At 24.4% G+C, this 26,458-nt stretch overlaps 1 protein-coding gene across 5 annotated transcripts; it reads right to left on the reverse strand.

Moving 5' to 3' along the window:
* Positions 1-1,435: 1,435 nt before the first annotated feature.
* Positions 1,436-26,300, reverse strand: LOC122500185 (cyclin-dependent kinase 12). Of its 5 annotated transcripts, XM_043610888.1 has the most exons (11): positions 25,983-26,300; positions 20,917-23,388; positions 18,620-19,038; positions 16,250-16,452; positions 15,684-15,888; positions 15,208-15,476; positions 13,391-13,585; positions 9,370-9,676; positions 6,916-7,036; positions 6,485-6,682; positions 1,436-1,719 (listed from the first exon to the last, which is right to left on the reverse strand). In XM_043610888.1, the coding sequence occupies exons 2-11, from the start codon at positions 23,378-23,380 to the stop codon at positions 1,703-1,705; spliced, it is 4,398 nt and encodes a 1,465-aa protein (XP_043466823.1). In that variant the 5' UTR covers positions 23,381-23,388; positions 25,983-26,300; the 3' UTR covers positions 1,436-1,702. The 5 variants fall into 5 exon arrangements, 3 of the variants coding, with proteins under 3 accessions (XP_043466823.1, XP_043466040.1, XP_043465290.1); XM_043610105.1 differs by lacking the exon at positions 1,436-1,719 and having other exon boundaries at positions 6,150-6,667; XM_043609355.1 differs by lacking the exon at positions 1,436-1,719 and having other exon boundaries at positions 6,150-6,682.
* Positions 26,301-26,458: the final 158 nt, after the last annotated feature.

Consider the following 26,458-nt stretch of genomic DNA (forward strand, 5'->3'; position numbering starts at 1 on the left):
TAAAATAAAATTCAATTATTTATCAATTATTAAATTAAAATACTTTGAAATTTCGATTTGTTAAAAAGTTTCTAATAAAATTCTTTAACAAATTTAATTATTTTCAGTTGAATTTCACAAAATTTCTATTAATTTGATAAATTTAAAAAAAATTTATTTTTACTGTATTTGAATCAGTGACTGATTTTTTACTATCAAATTAATTATTTTTAACTAATTCAAATCAGTATAAATATCTATAAAAATTGAAATAAAAAGCGATTTTTTAAAAACAAATTAAAATAATAAAACTTTTTTTAATTTGGTGAAAAAATTCCCGGTTTTGGCATAAAATTCCTGGCTTATTCCCGGTTTTTCCCTGTCAAATTAAATTCCCGGCTATTTCCCGGTTAGTAGAAAACCCTGAAACACTTCATTGAAAATATTTTTAATATTTAATTCAAAGTATAAAAAATACTTAATTCAAAGTATTTTAAATACTTAATTAAAAGCATTATAAATTCTTAATTCAAAGTATTCTCAATAATTAATTTCTTACTCAGTAATAAAGGATTTTTAATTATTAAGAAAAACTTATTTCTATTTACAAAAAAAAACAAACAGAAAAAATTACAACAAAAAGAAAAAGTCAATAAAATAAATTTTCTTCTATATACTTTCCATTTGTAATGAGATATTAAATAGAAATTCTCCGTGACATTTATAATGATAATAGAATTGAATGCCATTAACTATTGAAATCATCATTTCATACAGAAACTATAAAGACAGTAAAAGGATATTGAAACGCCAAGATGCACACGCTATCAATTCCTATACATTTAATAAGAATGAAGTGACGAGAATTCGATAATAAATTTTCTATGACGCACCCCAAGAAAGAAAAAAGTTTTTCTCCTATACTGAATAATAAATTACTTTTTTTTCCCCAAGTTTCCAACTTTCTCACCAATATTATTATTATTATTATTGTTGTCAAAAAATATTTTAACTTAATTCAGTAATTTAATTTAACTTTCAGTAATTTTTAATTTCCTTCTAATTTCTTCTTTTAGTAATTTTCCTATTGTTGGATATTTTTAAGGCGTAGAAAATTAATTACAGAACGAAAACTTCTATTTCTTTCGCTAGAAACTTGTTTGAAAATAAACTTAAAAGTTTGATATCAATATTCTTTTATCGGTTAGTAAAAGAAAAAAAATTCAATAGAGAAAAAATTTTTTTTTCTTTAATCTGTAAATTAATTTTGTATCCGTATGGCAATTGAGTGAAGAAGAAAAATATCAACTGAATTATTTCATTGAACTTCTGTTTGATAAAAATATTACATATTAAATACTAAATGCCTTTAAATCGGTATAAATATCGAGTTTAAATATTTTTATTCATGAAAAAAAGGATATTCGGAAAAAAAGGAAAAATGAAAAAATTACCTGGGCGTGACGATGTCTTCAATTATTCATTATCAAAAACTAATCGCTGCACTTTTAACTTCTCACTTTTTGATTCGGGAATGGAATATTGTTAATTTTTGTTTTGTTTTTGTTTATATCATATAACGAAGGTGATATTATTGTATCACAGTATAACATCTAATTTCGGCAAAGCGGTGGCACTAACTGATAAATGAAGAAGGTGAAAAGAGGGCGTGCGTTGAGTTCAAATCGATCGGCACCCACTTGTAAGCAGCTGTGACCAAAAATCACACATTATGACAATCTGTTGACAAATAGATTTCATCAGAATTAACTACTATTTTCAAATTTGCAAATTTAATTTAAAAAAAGAAAAATTATCAATATTAATCTCTCAATTTAAAGTTTGTTTTGAAAAAAAAAGAAGAAACGCATGCGCACGCTATAAAATTGAAACATGTTTGCATATAGAATTAATACAAGAAAAAGTTAAGCGCGGAACGAGATATTAAATTTATTATTATTAAGGCAAATTACAAAATTTTTTATTTTCAATTATAAATTTTTGAATAATCTCATAATCAAAATTTGGAAAATTCACTTATTAAGTACATACTTAGTTATTATTGATTATATTTTCAAAAAAAATTCCAAATAAAATTCTACGCAAGAATTCAATTATTTTTATAAATACTAACATTCTTCGGAAGAATTCAATTATTTTCATGTGAAGTAAATTTTTTTTGAAAAAATTCAATTAATTTCAAACAAAATTTTAATAAAATTTAGCACGAAAAAGTTCAATTATTTTCAAAAATTCTCATAAATCCTTTGAAACAATAAAATTATTTTTTTTTATAACAAAATACTTCACCAAAAATTCAATTATTTTTAAGAAAATTTCATGAAAGAATTCAATTTTTTTCTTAATTCGTTATACAAATTTATTCACAAGAACACAATTAAATTTTAAAATTTTCATAAATCCTTCGAAACAACTCAATTATTTTTTCAATTCAAAAAATCTTTGCTAAAATTGAATTATTTTCACAAATAATTAAATTCATCTCAGGAATTCAATTATTTTCAATGCAATTTTAATAAAATTCTTCGAAACAATTCAATTATTTTTATAAATAGTAAAATTGTTGACAAGAATTCAATTATTTTCATAATCAATAAAATTGTTCGGATAAATCCAATGTTTTTTATAAATAGTAAAATTTATCGCAGCAGTTCAATTATTTTCAATATAAAATTTTTATAAAATTCTTCATAACGATTCAATTATTTTTATAATTAGTCAAACTCTTTGCAAGAATTGAATTAAAAAAAAAAACAATTTTCAGGAATTCAATTATTTTCAATACAATTTTAACAAAATTCTTCGAAATAATTCAATTATTTTTCTAAATTAGTAAAATCTTTGTAAAAATTTAATTTCATGAAAGAATTAATTTTTTTTTTAATTTCTTATATTTTTCGAAGAAATTTAATTATTTTCTAAAATTTTAATAAATCCTTTGAAACTATTCAATTTTTTAAAAATTTTAATATAATATTTCGTAAGAATTCAATTATTATCTAAATTTTTTATAAATCTTTCGAAACAATTCAATTATTTTTAAAAGTAGTTAAAGTCATCGCAAGATTTAAATTATTTTTTATTCGAATAATAAAATTCTTCTCAAAAATTCAATTATTCAAAAATTTGCCATTAATATTATTCAAAAAAACTACCTATTTTGATTTATTTTCTGCATTTTAATAACATTCCTTTAATGAATTGAAATATTTTCTCAAAAAATTTGTTAAATTCTCTTCAAGATTACAATTAATTTTATAATAATAAAATAAAATTAATAAAATTAAATTATCTAAAAATTCTTCGCATAAATTCAATTAATTTCAAAAATAATAAATGTCTTCGTAGGGATTCAGTTCTTAAGTTTTTTATATAATTCTTTGCAAGAATTAAATGATTTTGAATACATTAATTTTAAAATTGAAAATATTTAAAAAGAAAAATTATTAAAAAAAAGTTAAGAAACTAAAAATTGAAAAAAAAAGATTAAGAGAAATTTTTTCCTATATAAATAGAAATTATTTATCTTTATACCTGAAGAATTGTAAATTATCAAAAACACACTGCCGGTAAAAAAAAAATTGTTTTAATTATAAAAAATTAATTCTTTATACTTTGATGCATTTTTTATAAATTAAATGCATTAATTTATTTTTCTAAATAATAATTTATTGCAGTCTTAAATTCAATTATTGATGAAATTCTATTTTCGTATTAATGTAAAGAGATCGAAATTAATTCAATTAATTTAATCCCATTATACAAAATGAAAGTCACTTTCATTTCCTACTCTTCGATCGACATTGTTTTAACTTTAATTAAAATTCTTTGATGTCAAAGTCGAATTAAGAGGTATAAATTTTTGTCAATTTTGTAAATGTTTTGTTTTTTATTTTGCATTCATTTATCGCCGATAACGAATAATGCAGAAAATAATTGTTTTTATTTAATAAATATAGCATTTAAATACAAAAAATAGTAAAAATAAAAAATACTATTCAGGTACTTTAAAAAACTAATTTCAGTTTGAAATCAGTTTTTTAAAAATTGGGTACAAATTTCGAAAGTAGATTTTTGCTCACAAAAACAATATTTTTTCAATTATTAATTGACAGTATAAGATAATTTTCATTAATGAATATAATTAAAGACGAAAGAAAGAAACTTTAAATTTACTTTACCTTTTGTGACCGTTATAATAAGTCACGTGTTTTTGAAATATGTCTTTTGCAAAATACATGTTTTGAGTTATTATTTAATGGCAATTTTCAAAATAAACTTCTTCAACAGAATTTCTTTTGTAAATCTCTTTCTCGAAACTTTCATTCCTTTTTTTGTTTGTTTGTTTATTTATTTATTGATAATTGATAAACCGATAAACACAACACCACGGTGGAGTAGTAAAATAGTTTCTAATCTCAAATAGTGGGGGAACATTCACATTTTTAGAACACTGCTTCCAAAATTGTCCACCACAATGTGAGCGCAACAATCGAAATGATTATAGGGAATAAGCAAGGTTGAGAATGTCGAAACAAAACATTAAGGTCTGATCACACACACAAAGATTGCAATGAAAATATACTGTTCTCACTCTAAACATTTATCTCTAATTCACTAAATTTTTCAATTTTCATCAATTTTTTTGATTCAAAAATTTCCATCAAGAGACAAGAGTTTAATAAACAAAAAAACGAGTAAAAAATGTAAGTATAGACTGAAATAAACAAATATTACTCTCTCAAGTAAAATAATAAAATTCTAATAAATTTGTTAATTATTAAGTGTATTAAATTTATTATTATTTGGCATTTACAAAATTTTTTATTTTCAAATATGAATTGTTGAATAATTTCAGATTCAAATTTTAAAAAAATCCAATTATTAACTAATTTAATTAATTTAAATTTTAATAAAATTCTTCGCAAGAATTAAATTATTTTCATAAATAATACCATTCTTCGTAAGAATTTAACTATTTTTTTAAATAGTAGGTAAAATATTTGCAAAAATTCAATTATTTTTATTCCAATTTGATAACATTTCATGAAAGAATTCAATTTTTTTTAAATTTTTAATATTTTTCGAAAAAATTCAATTATTTTCTAAAATTTTAATAATCCTTCGAAACAATTCAATTATTTTTTTTTAAATAGTAAAATCTTTGCAAAAATTCAATTATTTTCAAACAATTTCACGAAAAAATGCAATTTTTTTAAATTCGTTTTAAAAAATTCCAGTAGAATTCAATTATTTTCTAAAATTTTTACTAAATTCTTTGAAAAAATTCAATTATATTTATAAATAGTAAAATTCTTTGCAAAAATTCAATTATTTTCTAAACTTTTAATAAATTTTTCGAAATAATTCAATTATATTTATAAATAGTAAATTTTTTTTGCAAAAATTTCATTATTTTTCAAGAAAATTTCACGAAAAAATTCAATTTTTTTTAATTCGTTAAAAAAATTTTAGAAAATAATTAAATTCTTTTCTAAAATTTTAAAAATATTCAATAATTAAATGTTCAATTTCAATTATTAACAAACACAATTATTTTAAAAACTTAAAGGAAATTGTTCATAAAATTCAATATGTAATTTAAAAAATTTTTTGATTAAAATTATTAAAGAAACAAAAAAGGAAACAACTAAATTCAAACTGCGAACAGATTACCGGAATAAAACGATTATTAATATAGAAGATAAAATATAGATTTTGATTTTCACAACCGACAAATGTTTAAAATGAAAATTTTAAACATGGTCTTGTTTTTTTTTCATTTTTGCTCTTTATTAGCATCATTGTCTTAATATTTACACATTACAACCTGTAAATACATTTTGCAGTATAGGAAGTAATAAAATCTTAAACAAATTGCTTATAGAAATAAAATTTAAATTTAAAAAAAAAATCTTTGAAATGCACCGAGTTTAACTCTGCATAATTATTATCTATTTCTTAATTTTTATGATTACGTACACAATAATTTTATTGCAAATATTTTTTGCAAAATTATACTTATGATAAAGAATTCTCTTCTGTAATTTAATTGAATATAAGATTTAAAAAGAAATCAATAAGAAATTGTTATAATATTGAATTTAAATATTTATAGACCCCCATATAATATATATATATTTGTAGTTAAAATAATCTTATGTAAAAGAAATTAAATATTTAGACTTCGTATTTTTTTTTTTTTTTTTTGAATTTTGAGTTTCGATTTTTTGTAAAAGAAATATTAAGTGAATTTTTTTTTCTGGAGGTAATCAGACATGTTGATCGATCGACTATTTATGTTTCATTTTTCTCTTTTTCTTTTCTTTTTTCTTTCTTTTTTTTGTACAGCGCGATAAATTCGACGTAATAAATAAATAGGGAATTATTTACATAAATATATGCGATATTTTTTTTTAAGAATTAAACGCTGATTGTGAGGACGTTGAGGGGGGATTATTGCTTAGACTTGCGATTGATTTACCTGGTGGTCGAACAGAGGAATGAGAAAGATTGTAGGTGTCTAAATTAAAACGTGACATTAGTGCTGATAATGCTGATCGTACACCAACAGTCGCCAATTGTGACCATCTTCCAGCACAAACAGCATCATCGCCTGCATAGACTGCATGCGCATCGAAATGACATTTTTGTCCCGATGATGTAACTGAAAAGTATTCATCTAGAAAATTATTATACGGTCAAGAAATTTATTTATTTAAATGAATTTCTTTATTTCAATAAATAAAGAAAAATGAATAAAATAAATTCATTTAAAAGAATTTATTTACTATTTACTATTAATATCTATAAATTTGCGTAGATAGTAAAATTAGTTCTTTATAAGAGAAAAAAAAAATGCAAAACAAACTATTCCCATTTTTGCGACAATATTAATTTTCGAATTTTACTTACCTGTTGTTGGTGGATTCAGAACAGGCAGATGAGATTCAAGTTGTCCATTTGGTCTCGTATTTGCAACTAAACGAAGTTCTGAATGCAATTCTCCTAAAAGTTGCACCACTTTTGGATCCGTCTGCAATTAAAATAAATACTTAGCTTATTTATATTCAATATTTATTTATTTACTTATTTAAACACTATAATATTTAATTATATATTAATTATATATTAATTTTAATATTAAATACTAATTTAATATTATTTAATTTAATTATTATGTGACGCATTCCCTAAAAAGAGACCAAAGAAATTTTAGTTTATAATTTTTGGAGTAAACGTACAGAAAGATAATCAATTATCAGGATTGTCACAGGTCGCAGAAGAGTCAGGAATTTTTATTACAATTACTGGAAAAAATTTAATTTTTAGAATTTATGAGAAAATTTTGAATGTTGGTACATATCTTTTTTGTTTGCCTCATAAACTAGGAAATTACCACGAATTCTAACATAAAACCTTAAATTTTTTTTACTTCTGACAATAATTTCTTTTTTAATAACTTCATTCTTCAAGAAATAAAAGAATAAAGGAAATAAAAATAAAATTATTATTTAGAAATTATTTAACGAATAATTTTACTTAAATATTTTAAAACTAATTGAATTTTAAAAAAATTGCGTTTACAAATTTCATAAATAGATGAACTTCAAAAAGGTTTTAATTTGAAATTTTAGAAAATTTCAATTTTAAATGAATTTCAAATTTAGAAATTTTAAAGAAATTAGATTTTTTGAAAAATTTTAATAATTCAAATTCTTCTGAAATTAGTTCAATTTTTTAATATATATTTAAATAATTATTAAAAATAATTTGGATTTATAGAAGAATTTTAGTTAAAAACACTAAAAAATATTGAATTTTGATAAATTATTGCTGAAATTCAATTATTTTCAAAAGTAATAAAATTATTCGCATAAGTTCAATTATATTCCAAAATTTAAAAGAAAATCGCATCAAAATTTCAGTTATCTTTAAACTAATAAAATTCTTCTCCGAAATTCAACTATTTTCAAAAATTTGAAAATTCTTAGCAAAATTTCAATTATTTTCGAAAATTATAATAAAATTCTTGGTAAAATTTCAATTATTTTAAAAAATTTTCCTCAAAACTTTCTAAATGGAATTGAATTAGTTTCACAAACTTTTGATACAATTTTAAATAAATTCTTCCAAAGAATTTTAATCTTTCATCGAAATAATCAATTATTACTTTTAAAAAATTGGAATAAAATTCTTGCCAAGAATTCAATTATTTTCATAAAATTTAATTATTTTTATAAATAACAATATATTTATCACAAGAATTCAATTATTTTCAAAAGTAATAAAATTCAGATTAGATATTCAATTATTTTCTGAAATTTTTTGAAAATTCTCGTCATGATTTTAATAATTTTTATAAATAACAAAATTCTTCGTCGAATTTCTTCAAAAATTTTAATAAAATTCTTGACAAAATTTCAATTATTTTCAAAACTAATAAAATTCTTTGCAGAATTTCAATTATGTTCAAAAATTAAAAAAAAATTCTTGTCAAAGTTTCAATTATCCTCATAAACAATAATATTCTTTTCCAGAATTCAATTATTTTTTCAAAAATTTTAATAAATTTCTTCGCAAAAATTAAATTATTTTTAAAAATAATAAAATTCTTTTTCAGAAATTCAATTATTTTCATAAATAATAAAACTCATCGCAAAATTTCAATTATTTTTAATACAATTTGAATCAAATTCGTCGAAAAATGTAATTATTCTTAAAAATGTTATTAAAATTCGTCGAAAGAATTTAAGAATTTGGAAATTCAAAATTTTATTTAAAATTTTTGTTGATAAAATTCTTTATTAGAATTCAATGTTAAGAAACATTCAATTACTCAATAAATTATTTATTTTTGTATTTACATAATTGAATTCTCGTAGACTTTTCTAATAAAAATTAAAAATTGATTGAAAAATGAATTTAAGTTAAAATTTTAGATAATAATTAAATATTAAAACCATTGTAGCTTGAATCTTTAGAAATAATAGAATTTTGAAAAGGTTTCAAATTAAATTTTTTGGAATATCTGAATTTTTCATTCTTTTAACTAAAAGTTCTGTAGAATTAATTTTTGTTAAAAAAAGTTTAATTAAATTTTTATATAAATTATTTGAAGTTTTTATTTTCTAATATGTATTTAATTGAGGAATTTCCGAATAAGCAAAATTTCCATAAAATTGAAAAATAGATAAATGGATTTGAAAGTTTGCAAAACTTTTTCAGAAATTATTAAAAATAGATTTGACGCTTAAGGAAAAAATATTTAGAAATAAATAATTTTTACTCCAAAATAAAAAAAAGTAAATATTTCCAAAAATAATTTCTCTTTACATATTTAAAAGGAAATTTCGAAAAGAAAATTACCTGGTTATCCGTTCGAAGTGACATCAAATCTTCGACAATAATCGGTTTCCCCTGACTCAATGAAACAGTTAAATAATTTAATTTACGAGCGAGACTGTCTTCGGCATTAAATTCGAGAAAGTGAGACGATTCTCCTTTAATATTAGGTCGAGTTTTAATTGGCGGAGTGCTATTGTAATAATAGCCCGTTGGAGATGAACCGTAGAGAATTTCCTGATTGCAAAAAGTACTGTCACCACCAAAATGACTTTCATTCACTCGTGAATGTGTATTATAACCAGACTCCATTTTCAGTCTTTTCGACGATCTGCAAAAAAAAGAAAAAAACAGCTTTTAGTAAAATTATTCTTTAAATTTCAAATATCAAAAATTTGGATAATTCGAAACAAATTTTTAATCTTTACCAAAAAAATTTGCATTACAATCAAGTACAACTACAGATTTGATGAAAAAAAACTATATTTCAACTGTAACTAAAATAAAAATAAATTAAAATAAAAGTGAAAATTCATGCTGATCTAGATTTAAAATAAAAAAAAAAAGGTTCGTTCTTTATTTTTGCTACAATGAAAAGCCAACAAGCTAAATAAAAAAAAAAAATGAACGAAATTAAACAAGTAGACAAACTAAACAAAATGGATAAAAAGCAGACAAATTAATTAAACAAATAATTCAATCGGGTATTTATAGTTTTTGTATTTAATTAAATAAAAGTATTTAAATTATAGATAAAGTTAACAAAAATATTTAGAAAAATATTATTCTGAAAGCGAATAAATCGATTTAGCAAAAAAAACTCTATTTACATTGTTTATCTTATCTAATCTCGTAAATTTAAGAAAAGTGTAATATTTTCTACAAAATTGTTAGAACATATGTACAGAAAAAAAAATCCATTTTACGAGAATAGAAAAATTGTCCTTTGATTCTTGAATTTTCCTTTAATCACTTTCCCTTTTGGTAGCAACCAAATTAAATTGAAGCGAAAAAAATAAATAAAAATACAGATTTTCTCCTAATCTAGGTACCTGAGTTTCAATATTTTATCTATTACACATTTTTTCGTTTTATCGATTTTGTTTTATTTATTTATTCCTCGAATTTTATCCATGATGTTTATTCTACCTAATTGTCGTTTTGACCTAATTTCTTTTATTCTAATGAACAATAACTTGTTCTTTATATTGAAATAAATAAATGATACTCAATTAATTTTGTTTAAAGAAAAGATTAGTTTGGTTAGTATTGAAAGCAAGCTCCCACAATTTTTTTTTTGTTAATTATTCTCGAAACGCAATGATGGAAATAATAATTTTTTTACCTACATACACCCTCATAAGAGTTATAAATTTTTCCTGGTATCAATCGGCCGTTAAAATTTTATCGCCTGAAACATAACGTTATCCAGTATTAGCTACTTATCATTTAATCAAAACGCGAATTATTATTTTTTCTTTTAAATTTCTATTAAAGTATTAAATTCAAATTATTGCAAGTAATCGTAATTCTTGAGTTAAATTAATTAATCAATTAATTAATTAATTCTACATTTATGATTTAATGCCAACATTTTGTTTATAATTAAAAATAGCTACCGGCAAGAATTCTATTTTTAAAAACGAGAAAATAGAAAAATTACAGTAGAAATTATATAACTAAAACAATTACTTCTATATTCACTTCTAATTCACAAAAATATTCTTTTACTTTTGAAACGAAAATAAATTTACAAATTATTTTTTACTTATTTTGAAATAAAAAAATTTAGAAAGTGAAGAATTTAAAGAATTAGTCAAAAATAAGAATTAAAAAGACGCATTTGTAAAATAATAAATTTTATTTTTACAAATAAAAAATCTAGAGATTCTGTGCCAAAATTTATATACAGAATCAAAAAGTAATTAATTTTATAAATAAATATTTTTTGTATAAATAAACGTAATTAGAAATAAATAGAAAATAAATATTGTATTTTAATCTTTTCTGGTACTCTTGAAATTAAATAAAAAAAATTCAAACCTTTCGTTTTTTGGGACGGTCTTCCAAAAGATATTTTTTATTAATAAAATTTTTTTTATTGTAAATTTATTTCTTCTTTTAGGGTAACATTACATTTCGCAAAATGTATATTTTCTAATTTCATAAAATACAAACTATTCTTAATAGATAATGTATAAAATTGAAAGACTAAAAGTCGAAGAAAAAGAAAAAACCTCATTAAAAATCTGTTCTAATTTTCTTTTAATTTAAAATTTAAAATGCACATTAAATTCATAAATGTAGAATTAAAAAGATGCCTAAATTTATAAATGTATTTCAAATTAAAAATCATTTCGCCGATGATAATAATTGTTCTCTATAAAATTTAAATTTGTTCAGTTAAACTATTTAATTTGTTAAATTTTGATTTTCTTATTCAAACTAAATTCTTTTTTTTTTTTTTTGCTAAAAAAAAGGGTCAAATAAAAAATTGTCTTTATCTAAAATCATCGTCCGAAAGAAAATGACAGGCATATGTTTTAAAGTATCTAATTAATTATATTACATCAGTTTATCCTTATTCTACAATTGTAATAATGTACATAAATATATTTATGTATGCAGATATCGCATTTACTTGAATTGAAAAACAAAAAAACTTTCAATCTCGTTTTAAAAATAACACGAAATCACAAATTTTTGTCAATTGCTTTTTGCACAATTTTTCTCTTTTTTAGTATCAAATTATTCTATCGAATTGTTCTGTCGAATTATTCTTAAATCGAGATTAGTAAAATTATTCTCTAATATCTACAAGATTAATAAACTGTCGTTGAACAGTTTGAAGAACGGACAATCTTAATATACAAGAATTAAACGTAAACAGTCAAATATTGTTAATTTTTTTTTACAACAGTTTACAATAATAACATAAATAAATGTTGGTCATTGGTGATGAAGTATTTTTTTTTGTCCAGTTGTGGCGGCATTGGTATTTTCTTCATTCTCCCAATTATTTCATCATTTATAAGAAACTAACAGAAAATCCTCGACAGTACTTTTCTTTTCTGTTGTATACTTATCAAAAAAAAAGAAATCACTGGACTTTTCTTTATAATTCATTTTTTTTTCTGAATTATAATTGGCCAATCATTCGATTTTATATACATACATTACATTACATTCGTACACGGTAGTAGAATATCTTTGAAAATATTACAATTTTGTGTACAATTCTTTTTTTTTCTCAAGATTACCCTAAATTTTATTGTGCGTCATGAAATTAATATTTCAAACTTATAAATAGATTTTCAAAAAAAAAGAAGCCAATTTCTTTTGTGTAGACTTGGAAAAAAACGCGCCAAGACAATTTTTAAATTACATTATGCGATATAAAAATTTTAATTCTTAACCTCCAGGTATTTATTTACCAATTATTAAAAGTCGTCTCAACTTGCACAATATTTAAGTTGAAACGACAAAAGAAAAAATGTCTCTCGAAAAGTCGAAAAGAAATTACCTTTTTTCCCCCCAATTTTAATCTTTTGTTTCTTAACGTTGCAAATTAAAATCGACTACTAATCTATTAAATTTCAAAGACTACTTAAAAAGAGGACAAAAAAGTTGGCTAAGATTTTATCTTACATTCAAAAAAATTACACAAGTACATTTCTAAGTAATGTACACTTAAGAACTAAAATGCACTTTAATTATTTGCATCAATTTTTTTATTAATTTTTTCTTACTAATTTTTTTTACTCTAAAAAAATGACTTCTAAGATTTTATGTATTTTTAAATATATTAAATCAAAAATCTTCGAGCAGTGCTTTTTCTTTTGGGGAAAGAGAGATAAAGAGAGAGGGGGGGATAACAAAAGTTTTTAAATAACTTGTAAATAGTAAATGCCAAAACAAAAAAAGGAAAAATTGAGCTACAGTGCGTCAACTGAATTGTGTCACTTATATTGTAGAGATGCAAGCGATTTCAATAAAAAATTATAATATAAAAATCACGCAGACATTTTGTTCTACAGCTACTCACCCCCCGACGTCTGATAATAGCTCTTCATTGATTCTATGTTGACCACCACCACCACCGCCGCCACCTCCTTCATTAACAAGTGGCGGAATTGAGACTCGTCCCAATGTTATCTCTTGATCACGCAATAGTCTTCGACGTTTTTTACTCCACAATTCATGGCAATCCTGATCTTTCGGAAGCTTTGGAGCTGGTATTCTAAAATTTTCAATTAAAAAAATTAGAATATTAAAAAAAATATTAAAAAATTAGAATATTTAGAAATAAATTTTAATTAGTCACTATAAAAAAAATGATTTTTAATTAGAAAAAAGAATTTCTATATAAAAAAATGTCATTTTGGCATTTTCAACCTAAAAACAGTTTTTTTTCAAAAATGCTTCATTTTTTCATTCGGCAACTTTTTTTTGTGGATACAAAAACATTTTCTACAAATGGATTTTAAAATCTATCAATTAAAAAAAAATAATTGGCAAAATAACTATCTAACCATTAAATTCCTCTCGAAAAAAATAAGCATAAAAAAATGCTATCTAAGATTTAATCATTTTTCTCGATACAGAAAAAATATTGCCGAATTTCGTAGGCCCTCAAAAAAGGATAGAAAAATAAAACCTACATTACAGGCCTTGGATCGACTTTAACAAGCAAAAAAAGTCGCTTTAGTCGATTAAAAATAGAAAAAAAAGTCGAAAAAGTCGTTTATTTAATTTGTCACAAAAATTTTACTTTGTATTTCTCTGATTCTTCACTGATTTCTAAATTTTATTAATCAAAAATTCAATAATTTTGCTAAATAAATATTTAAATACTTCTTTTTTAAATCACGGGAATAAATAAATAAATAATTAAAATGAATAATTTAATTTAATCGCGAGAAATAAAATTTTAAAAATTTAAACTTTTAAAGTTTAATAATATCTAAAAATTTCAACTAAAAACTAATAATAACTAATATTAACTAAGCTTTAATTATTTTCTACAATTTTTAACTAAACATCACCTTTCAATCAATTATCTAGATATTAATTTTTAATAATTTTCCGAAAGTTCTTCGAGAATTCAATTATTTAAATACAAAAATTCAACTTTTTATAATAATTGAAACTGTCCATTTTTCTTTTTAAATATATAAAGGTAGAATATTTTCAAAAATTTTAATAAAAAAATTCTTAATATTAATTTTTTAAAAATATTTTTAAATAATTTTTGAAAGACTATAATATACAATTAAAAAATGTCAAAAAAATTGAAATTTGGTAAAATCTTTTAAAAAATAATTTAAATTTAGTAAAATCTTTGAAAAATAATTAAAATTTGATAAAATCTTTGAAAAATAATTCACTTTGTAAAAAAATCCAATTTTTGAAGAATTTTAATTATGAATGATTTCTCTGAAATTTTAATAAGTCTAGAAAAGTAAATTTTAAATAATTTTAATATGTTTAATTGTTCAAAGCTAATTGAATCTTAAAAAATTTGTAAAAAAGTCGAAATAGGCCCAATTTTCTGATATAAGTCGATAAAAGTCGCATTATTTGAAAATAGTCGAAAAAGTCCCAAATTTCTGATGTAAGTCGGTAAAAGTCGAATTATTTGAAAATAGTCGAAAAAGTCATAATATCCGAGGCCTGACATTACTAAAATAAAATACCAGTTTACAAATTACTGAAAAAAACGCTGAATATATTTATCACTTTCATGTTTTTTTTTTTTTTGATAAAAATAATAGTATCACATAAAACAAAATAAATTCTTTTACAACTGTTTTTAGAAAACGAAACCAAAAAAAAAAAATAATATAATTTGATTAGACATACTGTTCGGGGTGCACATCTTTTAGCCAACTACTTTTAAGTGCATCAGCAGCAGTGATTCTTTTCTCAGGATCCAGTTCAAGCATTTTGTCAAGTAGATCAAGAGCTGGTCCTGGCATAAATGAAAATTCTTCTCGAACGCATCGTCTATAGGATTTTTTTGGCTTAAGCGTATGCCAAAGGGGTAATTTTATCACAGATGGCCAAACCGCAGGTGTTGGTGTTCCGCAAATTCGCGAAATCATTTCCAATTGCATCATTTCAACATTTGCCTAAAAAAAACAACAGATAAATAATTAAAATATTCAATTTTTCAAATTTCTGTGACGCTCTCCAAAGAGATATATACATAAAAAAAGGGATAATTAACAAAAATATAATCCTAAAACAATTTTCTTTCTTTGGAGCGCAACACGAAGATGGATTATCGATTTTATAAAAAATGTAGATTCTTTTTGCGAATCTAGATTTTTATTTACTTGGAATAGTGGTTTCTTTAGGAATAATTCTCCCAAAATGCAGCCGCAACTCCAAACGTCAATAGCAGGACCGTAACGTTCCTCTCCGAGAAGTAATTCCGGAGGACGATACCATAATGTGATTACTTTATTTGTATAAGGTCGCTGTCTATCCTCGGCATTATAGAGTCTGGCGAGTCCAAAGTCTGCCAATTTAACTTCACCTCTGTAAAAATAATAAATTGTGTACGTCCATATTAAAAGGGACCACCTTGTCACTATCAATAGGGGTACACAATTATTCTCATCTACTGTTCAATGTGAATCATTCTTTCCTTAAAATACAATTCTAGAAATACTAGAAATAAAATAGAATTTTAAAAATTGAACTGTAGAAAATAAAACAGAACTTTAGAAATCGAACTGTAGAAAATAAAACAATTTTAGAAATAGAAACCGATAGATAGAAATGTAGAAAATAAAATAGAATTCTAGAATAGTATTTTAGTATAATAGAAAACATACTCAAAAATGAATAGAATAGTAATCACACTAATACTTATTTTAGTTTAGAAAAATAAATTTACCTATTGTTCATGAGAATATTAGAACACTTTATATCTCGATGAAGAAAATTTTTACTATGACAGTAATTTAATCCCTCGAGCAATTGCTTCATGATACTTGCATTCGTTTCGCAGTTGAAATCTCCCATTCCAGATTCTAATAAACCCATAAGATCGTGGTCCATATACTCAAAGACCAAATAAAAAGAACCTTTATCTTTGTCCTGAGGAATATAATTACATTATTTTTTGTTAATTAATTTTAAATTTTATTAATTAAGAAAATATTATTTTCACTACAATTGTTTAATAAATTAAACATTTGGAATAATAATATAGTAAATAATATAATAGTATTATTATATTTATATTTACAGGCATCACAGTAACTTTTATCGTCAAAAAGGATTTTTTTTCCTGAAAAAGGGGACAAAAAATATATCAAACAATTAATTAAAATGTGTTAAAAGTTATATATTAAGAATGATTCTTGGACAGAAAATAACTTTTAATAAAATAACTGTTAAGAAAATTTTTAAATATTAACATCACATAAATAATAGAAAAATAGAATAATTACATTAAAGTGTAACATCGCCTCTATAGATTTTTTTTAAAAATGATTCAATTGAAATGTAATAATGTTTATTTACTTCAAAAAATAATTTTGAAAATATGCTTAAAAGTCAAAATTTTCTTTTAAACAAATAAGTATATTTTTAAAACAGCAAAAATTTTATTAAAACTGCAATGAAAATATTTGAATTCCTATGTAAAATTTTATAACTTAAACAAATAATTCACTTTTTTCGTCGAATTATTATGGAAATTTTTTGAAAATAATTAATTTGTTTCGATAAAATTTCATTAAAATTCTTCAAAATAATTAAATTTTTTCAAAAAAAATTTAATTACCAATATATTATTAATAATTAAATATTAACAAATTTTATTAAAAATTTTGAAAATAATTAAATTAATTCAAGAAATTTTATTAAAATTGGTCCGTTAATATTAAATAAATAAATATATAATTGTATTAAAAATAATTGAATTCCTTCCAAAAAAAACTTCATTTTATATAAAAATAATAAAAAAATAAACAAAAAAAAATTCAAATAGATAATTTATTGTTGCAAAAAAATTCTATCGATTTAATTAATTAAAATTGAATTAAAAAATAATCTAATTCTTTTAAAGAATTGAATAAAAAATTTCGAAAATAACTGAATTATTAATAAATTAATTGTCGAATTGGATCAAATTTTTTTTTATAATTCTTCAATTTTTTTAAGAAATTTTATTAAAAATTTGGAAAAAAATTGAATTTTAATTAGAAATTTTAATAAAATTGAATTCAAAATAATTGAATTCTTGCCATAATTTTTAGGAAAATTTTTGAAAATATTCGATTGTTTCGAAGAAAATTTAAATTCTTTCGTGAATATTAATTAAAATTGTATTGAAAATAATTCTTCAAGAAATTTGAATAAAAATTGTATTACAAATAATTGAATTCTTGTCAAAATTTTTAGGAAAATTTTTAAAAAATTTTAATGTTTCGAAGAACATTTAAATCTTTTCGTGAATTTTAATTAAAATTGTATTAAAAATAATTGAATTCTTTTAAAGAATTGTATCAAAATTTTTGAAAATTATTCAATTCTTTTAAGGAATTTTATTAAAAATTTTGAAAATAATTTACATCCTCAAGAAATTTAAATAAAAATTGAATTGAAAATAATTGAATTCCTCCGAAGAATGGTATCATTTATAAAATTATTGAATTCTTGGCTTGAATTTTATAAGAATTTTTAAAAATAATTTATTATTCTTTCGAGAAATTTATTTTAAATTCCATAAAATTTTTTTTAAATATTTTATTTTTTCAAAGAAGTTTATTAAAATTTTTAAAAGTAATTGAATTCTATTAAGATATATTTTATTTGAAAATAATTGAATTCCTGCAAGGAATTCTATTGTTCATAAAAAATAATTGAATTTCTGTGAAGAATTGTATTGTTTATGAAAATAATTGAATTCCTAATTTTTTATTGAAAAATTTTGAAATCAATTGATTATTTCGAAGAAAATTAAAATTCTTTCGAGAATTTTATTTAATATTCTATTAAAATTTTTGAAAAAAAATTAAAACCTACAAAAATTTATTTGTGTATACAAATTGCGGAATATAGAAAAACCTCTTTATTTTTTATTAAAAAAAGAATGAAAAAGGGGACAAATCACCGAAAAAGGGGAAAAAGTGACAAGTCATCAAAAAAGGTGAAGAAAGTAACAATATTGAAAAAGGGGTTCAAAAGGGAAATAGGGAACTTCCTGTGATGCCCGTTCTTTACTAATAGTAAATATAAAATAAAAAATAATAAAAACCTTTCGAAAGTCCTCTGGTTTCTTCTTATTGGTGACAATTTCCCTCAAATTGACGATATTTTTATGATTAAGTTGACGGAGAATTTTAATTTCTCGCACAGCCGTTATTGGAAAACCTTCCTTTTCATTTTCCAAGCGTACCTTTTTCAATGCAACAACAACACTTGCCCTTTTATCCCAAGCTTTATAAACTTGTCCATAAGTACCCTCTCCAATTTGTGTTATCAAATCAAATACATCTGAACCCTTTCCCTCTTCTTCTTTAGTATACATGGGAATGAGATTTCGTGAACCTCGACGTTTCAATATTTTTGGTCGTTTTAATCGTGGCTTAGCTTGTACACGTCCTAATCTACCAATCGTTGGCGGTGTCGCATTTGGATCGTCTTCACCGCTTAAATCCTCCGAACCTGGTACAACTGTAAATTAGAAAAATCGTTTTTAAAAAGTTATTAATCAATTTTTAAATCAAAATATATTTCTGTCAATTTCTACAAATTTCCTAATTCAATTAGTATTTAAAATTCAAACGATTATTTGTTAATAATTAAAATCGTTTGATTTTTAAATAAATAAAAAGAAACTAAAAATCTAACAATTACAAATAATCGTTTAAATAAAAATTGAAATTGTTTGATTTTTAAATAAATAAAAAGAAACTTTAATCAAGCTAAAACTTACAAAAACATAATATTTAATTTTTGATTCAAGGTCCTAATTACTTTTCTTCAGAGAGCAAAAAACTAATTTTTTAATAATAAAATTTTTCTTAAAATTTGTTTTCTTCAAATTAAATAATTTTGTTTATATGTATAATTATTAAATATGTTTTTTATATATAAATTTATAGTTATATTATATTATTATAGGAAACAATTTTATTTTATTTATTTTTATAAATTATAAATTTATTTAAAATAATTTCGAGTAAAACGAATTCAAGCAAATTGTTCCTCTTTGTGCTACCCGCATGATTTTTTAGCCTACTTACAGTTCGAATTTTCCAATAAAACAACTAATAACAACAACAGAAAATACATGGCATTATGTTACATATATTTTTTTTTATAATTATCTACAATTATTTTAAATAAAATTAATTCCAGATCTTGGATCGACTTTAGAACCAAAGAAAGTTGTTGTAGTCGATTTAAGTTACGAAAAGTTGAAAAATTATTTTATTCAGGGTTTGGTATATAATTTTACTTAATATTTTCCTGATTCCTAGAAATTTTTTCATTTCTTTCCATATTCTGATAATAACTTCAATTCTAAGTTTTTTGTAGAACTCAATTATTTACAAAACATTTGCAAATTATTTTCAAAAACGCGATTATTTTTATCTATTTGCTATTTTTTGACAATAATATACAAACTTGAAAATAATTGAATTCTTGTAATGAAAATTGTTAGTTATGAAAATAATTGAATTCTTGTAATGAAAATTGTTAGTTATGAAAATAATTGAATTATTGCTCTGATTTCAATTAAAATTACATTGAAAATAATTGCATTCGTTATTTAAAATTGTATCAAAATTTTTGAAAATAATTTACTTTGTTTTCTAAAATTGTATCAAATTATATTGAAAATAATTGAATTCTTTATTTAAAATTGTTATCAAAATTTGTGCAAATAATTGAATTCTTATAAAGATTCGTATGAAAATTTTTGAAAATTATTCAATTCATTAAAGGAATTTTATTAAAAATTTCAAAAATAATTGAATTCTCTTAAGAAATCTTATTGAAATTGAATTGAAAATAATTGAATTTCTGCGAGGAATTCTATTATTGATAAAAAAATAATTGAATTCCTGCGAAGAATTTTATTATTTATGAAAATAATTGAATTCTTGACAAGATTTTTATTGTAAAACTTTGAAAATAATTGATTGTTTCAAACAAAATTATAATTATTTCGAGGATTTTAATTAAAATTATATAGAAAATAAATGCATTCTTTATTTAAAATTGTATCAAAATTTTTGCAAATAATTCACTTCCTTTTCTAAAATTGTATCAAATTATATTATTGAAAATAATTGAATTCTTTTTTAAAATTGTTATCAGAATTTGTGAAAATCGACTTCTTTTTCTAAAATTGTATCAAATTTTTTTGAAAATAGTTCAATCATTTTAAAGAACTTTTATTAAAATTTTTTTTTTTTAATTTGAATTTTTAGTTCTGAAATGATGAAAAAAAAAAAAAATTCAAGTTGATGCCTATTTGATAACAAAACTGAGAAATTTGAATAACAATAAACGACAAACATTTAATTTATTCTTATCACTAACCTGGCGGCATTGGTAAATCCTTGATGCTCTTCCTCGCCGGTGGTTTAACAGTTGGCGTATGTGACAACTTAATTTTTGGTGGCGGAGTCGGAGATCGACTCGGTGGCGAGTCAATGCTTTCCAAATCATTTTGATTGATTCCCGGCGGTAGTGGTAGCCTCGACAAGCTCTTTGTTTTAAAAGCAACAATCGGTGGTTTCGGTGGATCGGCCGATTTTATTTGCACCAAATTATTCGGTGTATTAAATTTGGATATTGCCGATGATGATGATGATGATGAATTTGGCGCTGGTACTGGAATCGGAAGTGGTGGCGGTGGTACCGAGAGATTTGGTAGAACAGCAATCGGCGACGGTGCTGGTAAAGCAACACTGTGAACACTGACTGGAACTGGTGCTGGAACAGGTATTGGCATTAGTACCGCAGTTTCATTTTGCGTTGAAGGTAATGGTGGTTGTGATGATGTCGAAACTTGTGAATTATTCTGAACCGGAGTTTTTGAATCCGGTGAATTTTGCTGTTGAGGAGATGCGGTCGTATGAATCGGTAGGGGTGGTGTTCGTGCCGCTATCGACGCATCATCCACTTGGATTGGTACCGGAATTTCCGAAACAACGTTTTCATTTTCATTTCTTTCCGCCCCTGGTACTCCTCCGTCTTTTTCGTCAGCGCCGTCGATTATTTGAATATCGTCCTGATTGACAGCCTTTTCATTAGCAGCCTGTAGTTTCTTCATTGCCAATTCGCGCATATTGCGATTTTTCACTAGCTCTGCGAAGAGACTAGTTTCGCTGATTTTCGCCTGAACTCGAAGGTTTTTCGCCGTGATACTCGAGGGGCTTTTGGCGCGTGAACGATGAGGTAGGGGCGAGGGGATTCTGGAGGGACGGGGACTTTTTGATTTGTGTTTTCTGGAAGATTTGTGTGACTTGCTGGGTGAGCGGGACTTCTTTGGGGTTCGACTTCGTCGACGTGAGCGTGATCGGGAGCGGGATTGGACTTTTCGCCAGCGAGTGGGGCTTCGTGAACGGGAGCGTGAGAGGGGCATGGGGAGTCGTACGGGAACGGGACTTCGGGCGGAGGTTGATTTTCGCTTGTCCCTGCGGTCCTTGTCGTGGTGTTTGTGTCTTCGGTCGGATTCGTCTCTTCGTCTTCGTTTGCCGGAGGGGGAGCAGGGATTGGTGCCCATGGGGACGACGTTGCCGGGCATGTCCCTGCGGCCCCTGTGTCGCATGGGACTGGTGCTGTACTCCCTTCGTCGCATGTTGGAGGGACTGGGACTGTGCCTCATTCGGGACATTTGAGGTGGGGGACTGTGTCTCATTCGGGACATTGCGTTTGGACTGAAGTCTCGTCTTCTCGGTGGACTGTGATCTCTTCGCCTGGCTATGGGACTTGGACTGTGAGGTCGCTTGCGACTAGAGCCATGCACTGGACTGACACTATTGTTCCGTCGTACGTGTCCCATGGGACTGTGTTTCTGTCTGTCGGGACTGTGCTTCATTCCGTGGTTCATTTTGTTGGAATCAGGGGACAATGGTCTAGGAGGTAATAGGGGAGTGTGTGGGGATTGTGGTACAGTCGGGGATGGTGAGTCGACATTGCGAACGTCCCGCGCTGGGGAGTCGAGGTCCATATCACTCAAAACACGATTGTCCCCTGGAGTTGCCGGAGAAATTGGAGAAGTGCTGTCCTTCAATGGCAAAGGCGGTGACTTTGTCCAACTCTCAGCTCGTTTCATCCTCTCCGGACTGACTGAATCAATCTCCTCAACTCGCGATGGACTCAAACTACGTGAGTGACGTTTCGATTTTCTCTTCTTCTTCTTCGCTGAATTCGCAAATGGACTTAGACTACGTTTCTTCTTCTTCTCACGCTTGTGCTTCTTTTCTTTTCGCTTTACATATCTCCTGGGATCTTCGACGAATTCCGGACTCTTTCTTATCATCGTCAATTGTTGCTGTTGCTGCTGTTGTTGTTGTTGTTGTTGCTGCTGCTGTTGCTCTTCACCATGTGAATAATGCTTTCCCATGTGCCTGTGTTGCGCGGGTGACGTTGGCGACACACTAATTGGCGACGCACCAAGATTCGTTCTCGGACTAACTCCACCATAATATCGTCTCTGTAACAAAGATTCAGGCACCTCTCCATCGGTATAACTATTACCCCTACTATCCTCCGATTGTATCTCCCCCGCTTCAGGTTCTGAAAGATCTTCACTACTTACATCCGAATACTCTACCAATGGTTTCACCGATGCAACTTTCGCTTGATTGTCTAGAGACTTGTCCCTTGATCTCTTCTTTTTCTTACGACCCGAACTCTTACTCTTCCCATGCTTTCTGTGTCTCTTGTCACTAATTTCAAAATTATGCCTGTTCCCTTCACTATTTGCACTGTCTCTTCTTCTCGACTTAAATCTTCCATTACGTTCAGCACGCACAGTGTCACGACTACTAGGCATGTCACCTACTGAAAATAGAAACAAAAATTACATTCAATGATTCAATACAAAACATAAATAATTCCCCCCCGAAAACTTAATTTTCATTAATACTTTTCTTAAAGTCAAGTTACCTAATATAATTCTCCCGTCAGCTCTCTACAATTTCCAAAATAAAATTTTCTTTCTAAATTGTTCTCGATGACGTGGCTCTCTTTCCAAAACATGAAAATATCAAAAAATGCTAAAACTCTAATTCAGGGTGGTCACAAGTTTCAGTTTATCAATTTACTGACATTCAAATTATTAACCCTGACAAAATTATTTTCACAGGAAAATATAAAAATTTACAGAAAATGAGTAAAATTTATAAAATTTAATAAATTTCTAAAAATTACAATTATAACCTGAATTCCATTATTTTCTGAAACTTTCAACTATAAATCAATTATTTTAAATAATTTTCCGAAACTTCTTCGAGAATTAAATTATTTAAATACAAAAATTCAATTTTATAATTGTAACTGTCTGTGTTTTTTTCAGGTATATTTTTAAAAAATAATCCAATTTTTAAAAATTTTAATTATAAATATGACCATGATTTATCGGAAATGTTATTAAATCTAAAAAAGTAAATTTTTATTTGCTTCATTCGAAGATAATTAAATTCTAAGAATTAAGTATGTAGTTTTTAAAAATATTTTAATGAATTTTTCGAAAACAATGATTGAATTTGTTAAGAGTTTTTGTATTATTTAAAAAAAATAATAATTAATTTTTTAATGAATTTTAATTAAATATTTTGAACAATGATTTTTTTCTTCAAAATGTTAAAAATAATTCTAAAATGTCATTATTTTTTTATATGTATTTGAATTTTCGGAAATTACTGAATTTTAAAAAATTAAAAGCTAATTTTCATTTTTAAAGTTACGTTTAAAGATATTTCATTAAAATTTTTGATAATTAAATTATATTTTGAAAATTTGCAATTAAAATTCTTCAAAGGTTGATTTTAAAAAATTCTAACAAAATACTTGAAAAAAACTAATTAGTTTCAATTATATTTGACAAAATTTCAATTATTCAAAATCTTCTTAACTGTATATGTATATATCGAAAATTTAAATAGAAAAAACGATTAAAAAATAATTTTTGAAAGATTTGTTTATAGTTATTTTTCGCACTTTATAAAAATAGAAATAAGTTACTTTTCATACTAAAAAATATGATATTTTGTTTCAATATTTGAAAGAAAAGTCGAGAAAGTCGCTATTTTTAAAATTCGTTGCAAGAATACAATTATTTTCATAAATAAAAAAAATTTATCACAGGAATTCAATTATTTAAAAAAATTTACTGAAATTCGTTGCAAGAATTAAATTATTTTCATAAATACAAAAAAAATTGTTCACAGGAATTCAATTATTTACAAAAATTTTGATAAAATCTTTCGAAAGAATTAAATTATTTGTATAAATAAATAAATTTTTCACAGAAATTCAATTATTTTATTTATTATTTTATACTAAAAAATATGATATTTTGTTTCAATATTTGGAAGAAAAGTCGAAAAACTCGCAATTTTTAAAAATAAGTTGAAAAAAGTCTCAATTTTCTAAATTTCCCTGATAAAATATTTTTTTCCTGACATTTCCCTGACTTTACTGATTTTACTGACATGTGTCCACCCTGTAATTAAAAATAAAAATTTCCACATTAGATAAGTTCTCTCAAGATAAAATTTTCCAAATTTATATTCAAAAGAAACTAAATTATAAATTACTTGACGTAATGCAGTATTAAATGAACACATCCACGACAAATTGAAAATTCTGGATAATTCCTAATTTTAAATTAAAATAGAAAAAATAGATTTCAAATTAGTACTAATATATTTATATTTTCGCACAATATATTAAAGTATATCAGAATATTACGAGTATATTATTAATAAAAAAATTAAATCACTTAACTTGAATATTATACTCGACTGTAATAGGATTTAAAATCAATAAATGGATTTATAAAGGGAAAATATTTCAAGACTTCTGTAGACACTTGAATTTAATATTTTTTTAAAATTTCATTAGAAAAAATATTTTAAAAATTGTGAGAAAAATACCAAGTGTTTAATAGAGAATAAAAATAATAAAAAAAAGAGTGGCAAGGAAAATACTGTAATTATAGTTAATTTGTATAATATTCACTATATATTACAGACTTATTTCACTTACTCATGAATAGAAAGAATTTGACACGCGCAATACCATCCAAGTGCAAATAAAAATTTTTATCACTACTACATATATAGAAAAAAAATGTATTATGACGAAACTGAACTTGATCAAATTTTTAAAACTTATTTCAATGTACATCTACAAATAAAAATCAAATTCACAAATAAAAAACTGAAATTCACTAAAAAAAAAAAATTTTTTTTTTTAGTTCGGTCCGAGCCGCCATTATTCTATGGCGACGAGCAATATATATATATATATATATATATATATATAGAAAAAGGGAGTAACCGCGAAACAAAATTTTTGCCAAAAGAAAAAAAGTCACACAAGTTTGGAATAATTGATTATTGATGACAGAATGTAATAAACATTTTACTTACATGCAATGTTTGCCTCGAAATGACGCACAGCGTATTGCAATCGTTCGCATCGGGCTGATCGTCCAAAGAAACCAGGATTACGTCCAACGTTCGTTGCTCCGTTGGCAATTTTAACACGTCTTTATGAAGTCGCGATTAATAAAGTTCCATGAAAATAAATATATGCAGTAGCGGCAAACTACTCATGCGGTCATAATGTTATATTTCCGATAGTCGATGCATCATATTCTTTATGCTTTCTTTAGATTTAACTTTGCTTTACATTAAGCAAGTTTAGTAAAGCAAGAAGCAGCCATTTCATGAAACATGAACATTTCAATTGTGAGAGAAGGGAAAATGGTGTTTTGCATTTGTCCCTGTTTCTCTAGTTCGACGTCGTGGCGCTGTAACTGCAATTTTGCCCTATGAATGAAACTTTACTGCTATCACCAGTGTGATCTCACCCTTAAGATTACTTCACCAAATCACGTCACTAA

This window comes from Leptopilina heterotoma, unplaced genomic scaffold (assembly GCF_015476425.1).
Source record: "Leptopilina heterotoma isolate Lh14 unplaced genomic scaffold, ASM1547642v1 Lhet_0, whole genome shotgun sequence".
NCBI lineage: Eukaryota > Metazoa > Arthropoda > Insecta > Hymenoptera > Figitidae > Leptopilina > Leptopilina heterotoma.

Bases quoted from the DNA above. Each gene is read 5' to 3' on its own strand.
- LOC122500185 (XM_043609355.1), bottom strand. From the start codon at position 23,380: ATGCCTAGTAGTCGTGACACTGTGCGTGCTGAACGTAATGGAAGATTT. The intron at 16,453-18,619 runs GTTTTTATTATT...TATATTCCTCAG, and splicing joins AACCAGAGGACTTTCGAAAG to GACAAAGATAAAGGTTCTTT. The intron at 15,889-16,249 runs GTAAATTTATTT...TTATTTTTACAG, and splicing joins AATATTCTCATGAACAATAG to AGGTGAAGTTAAATTGGCAG.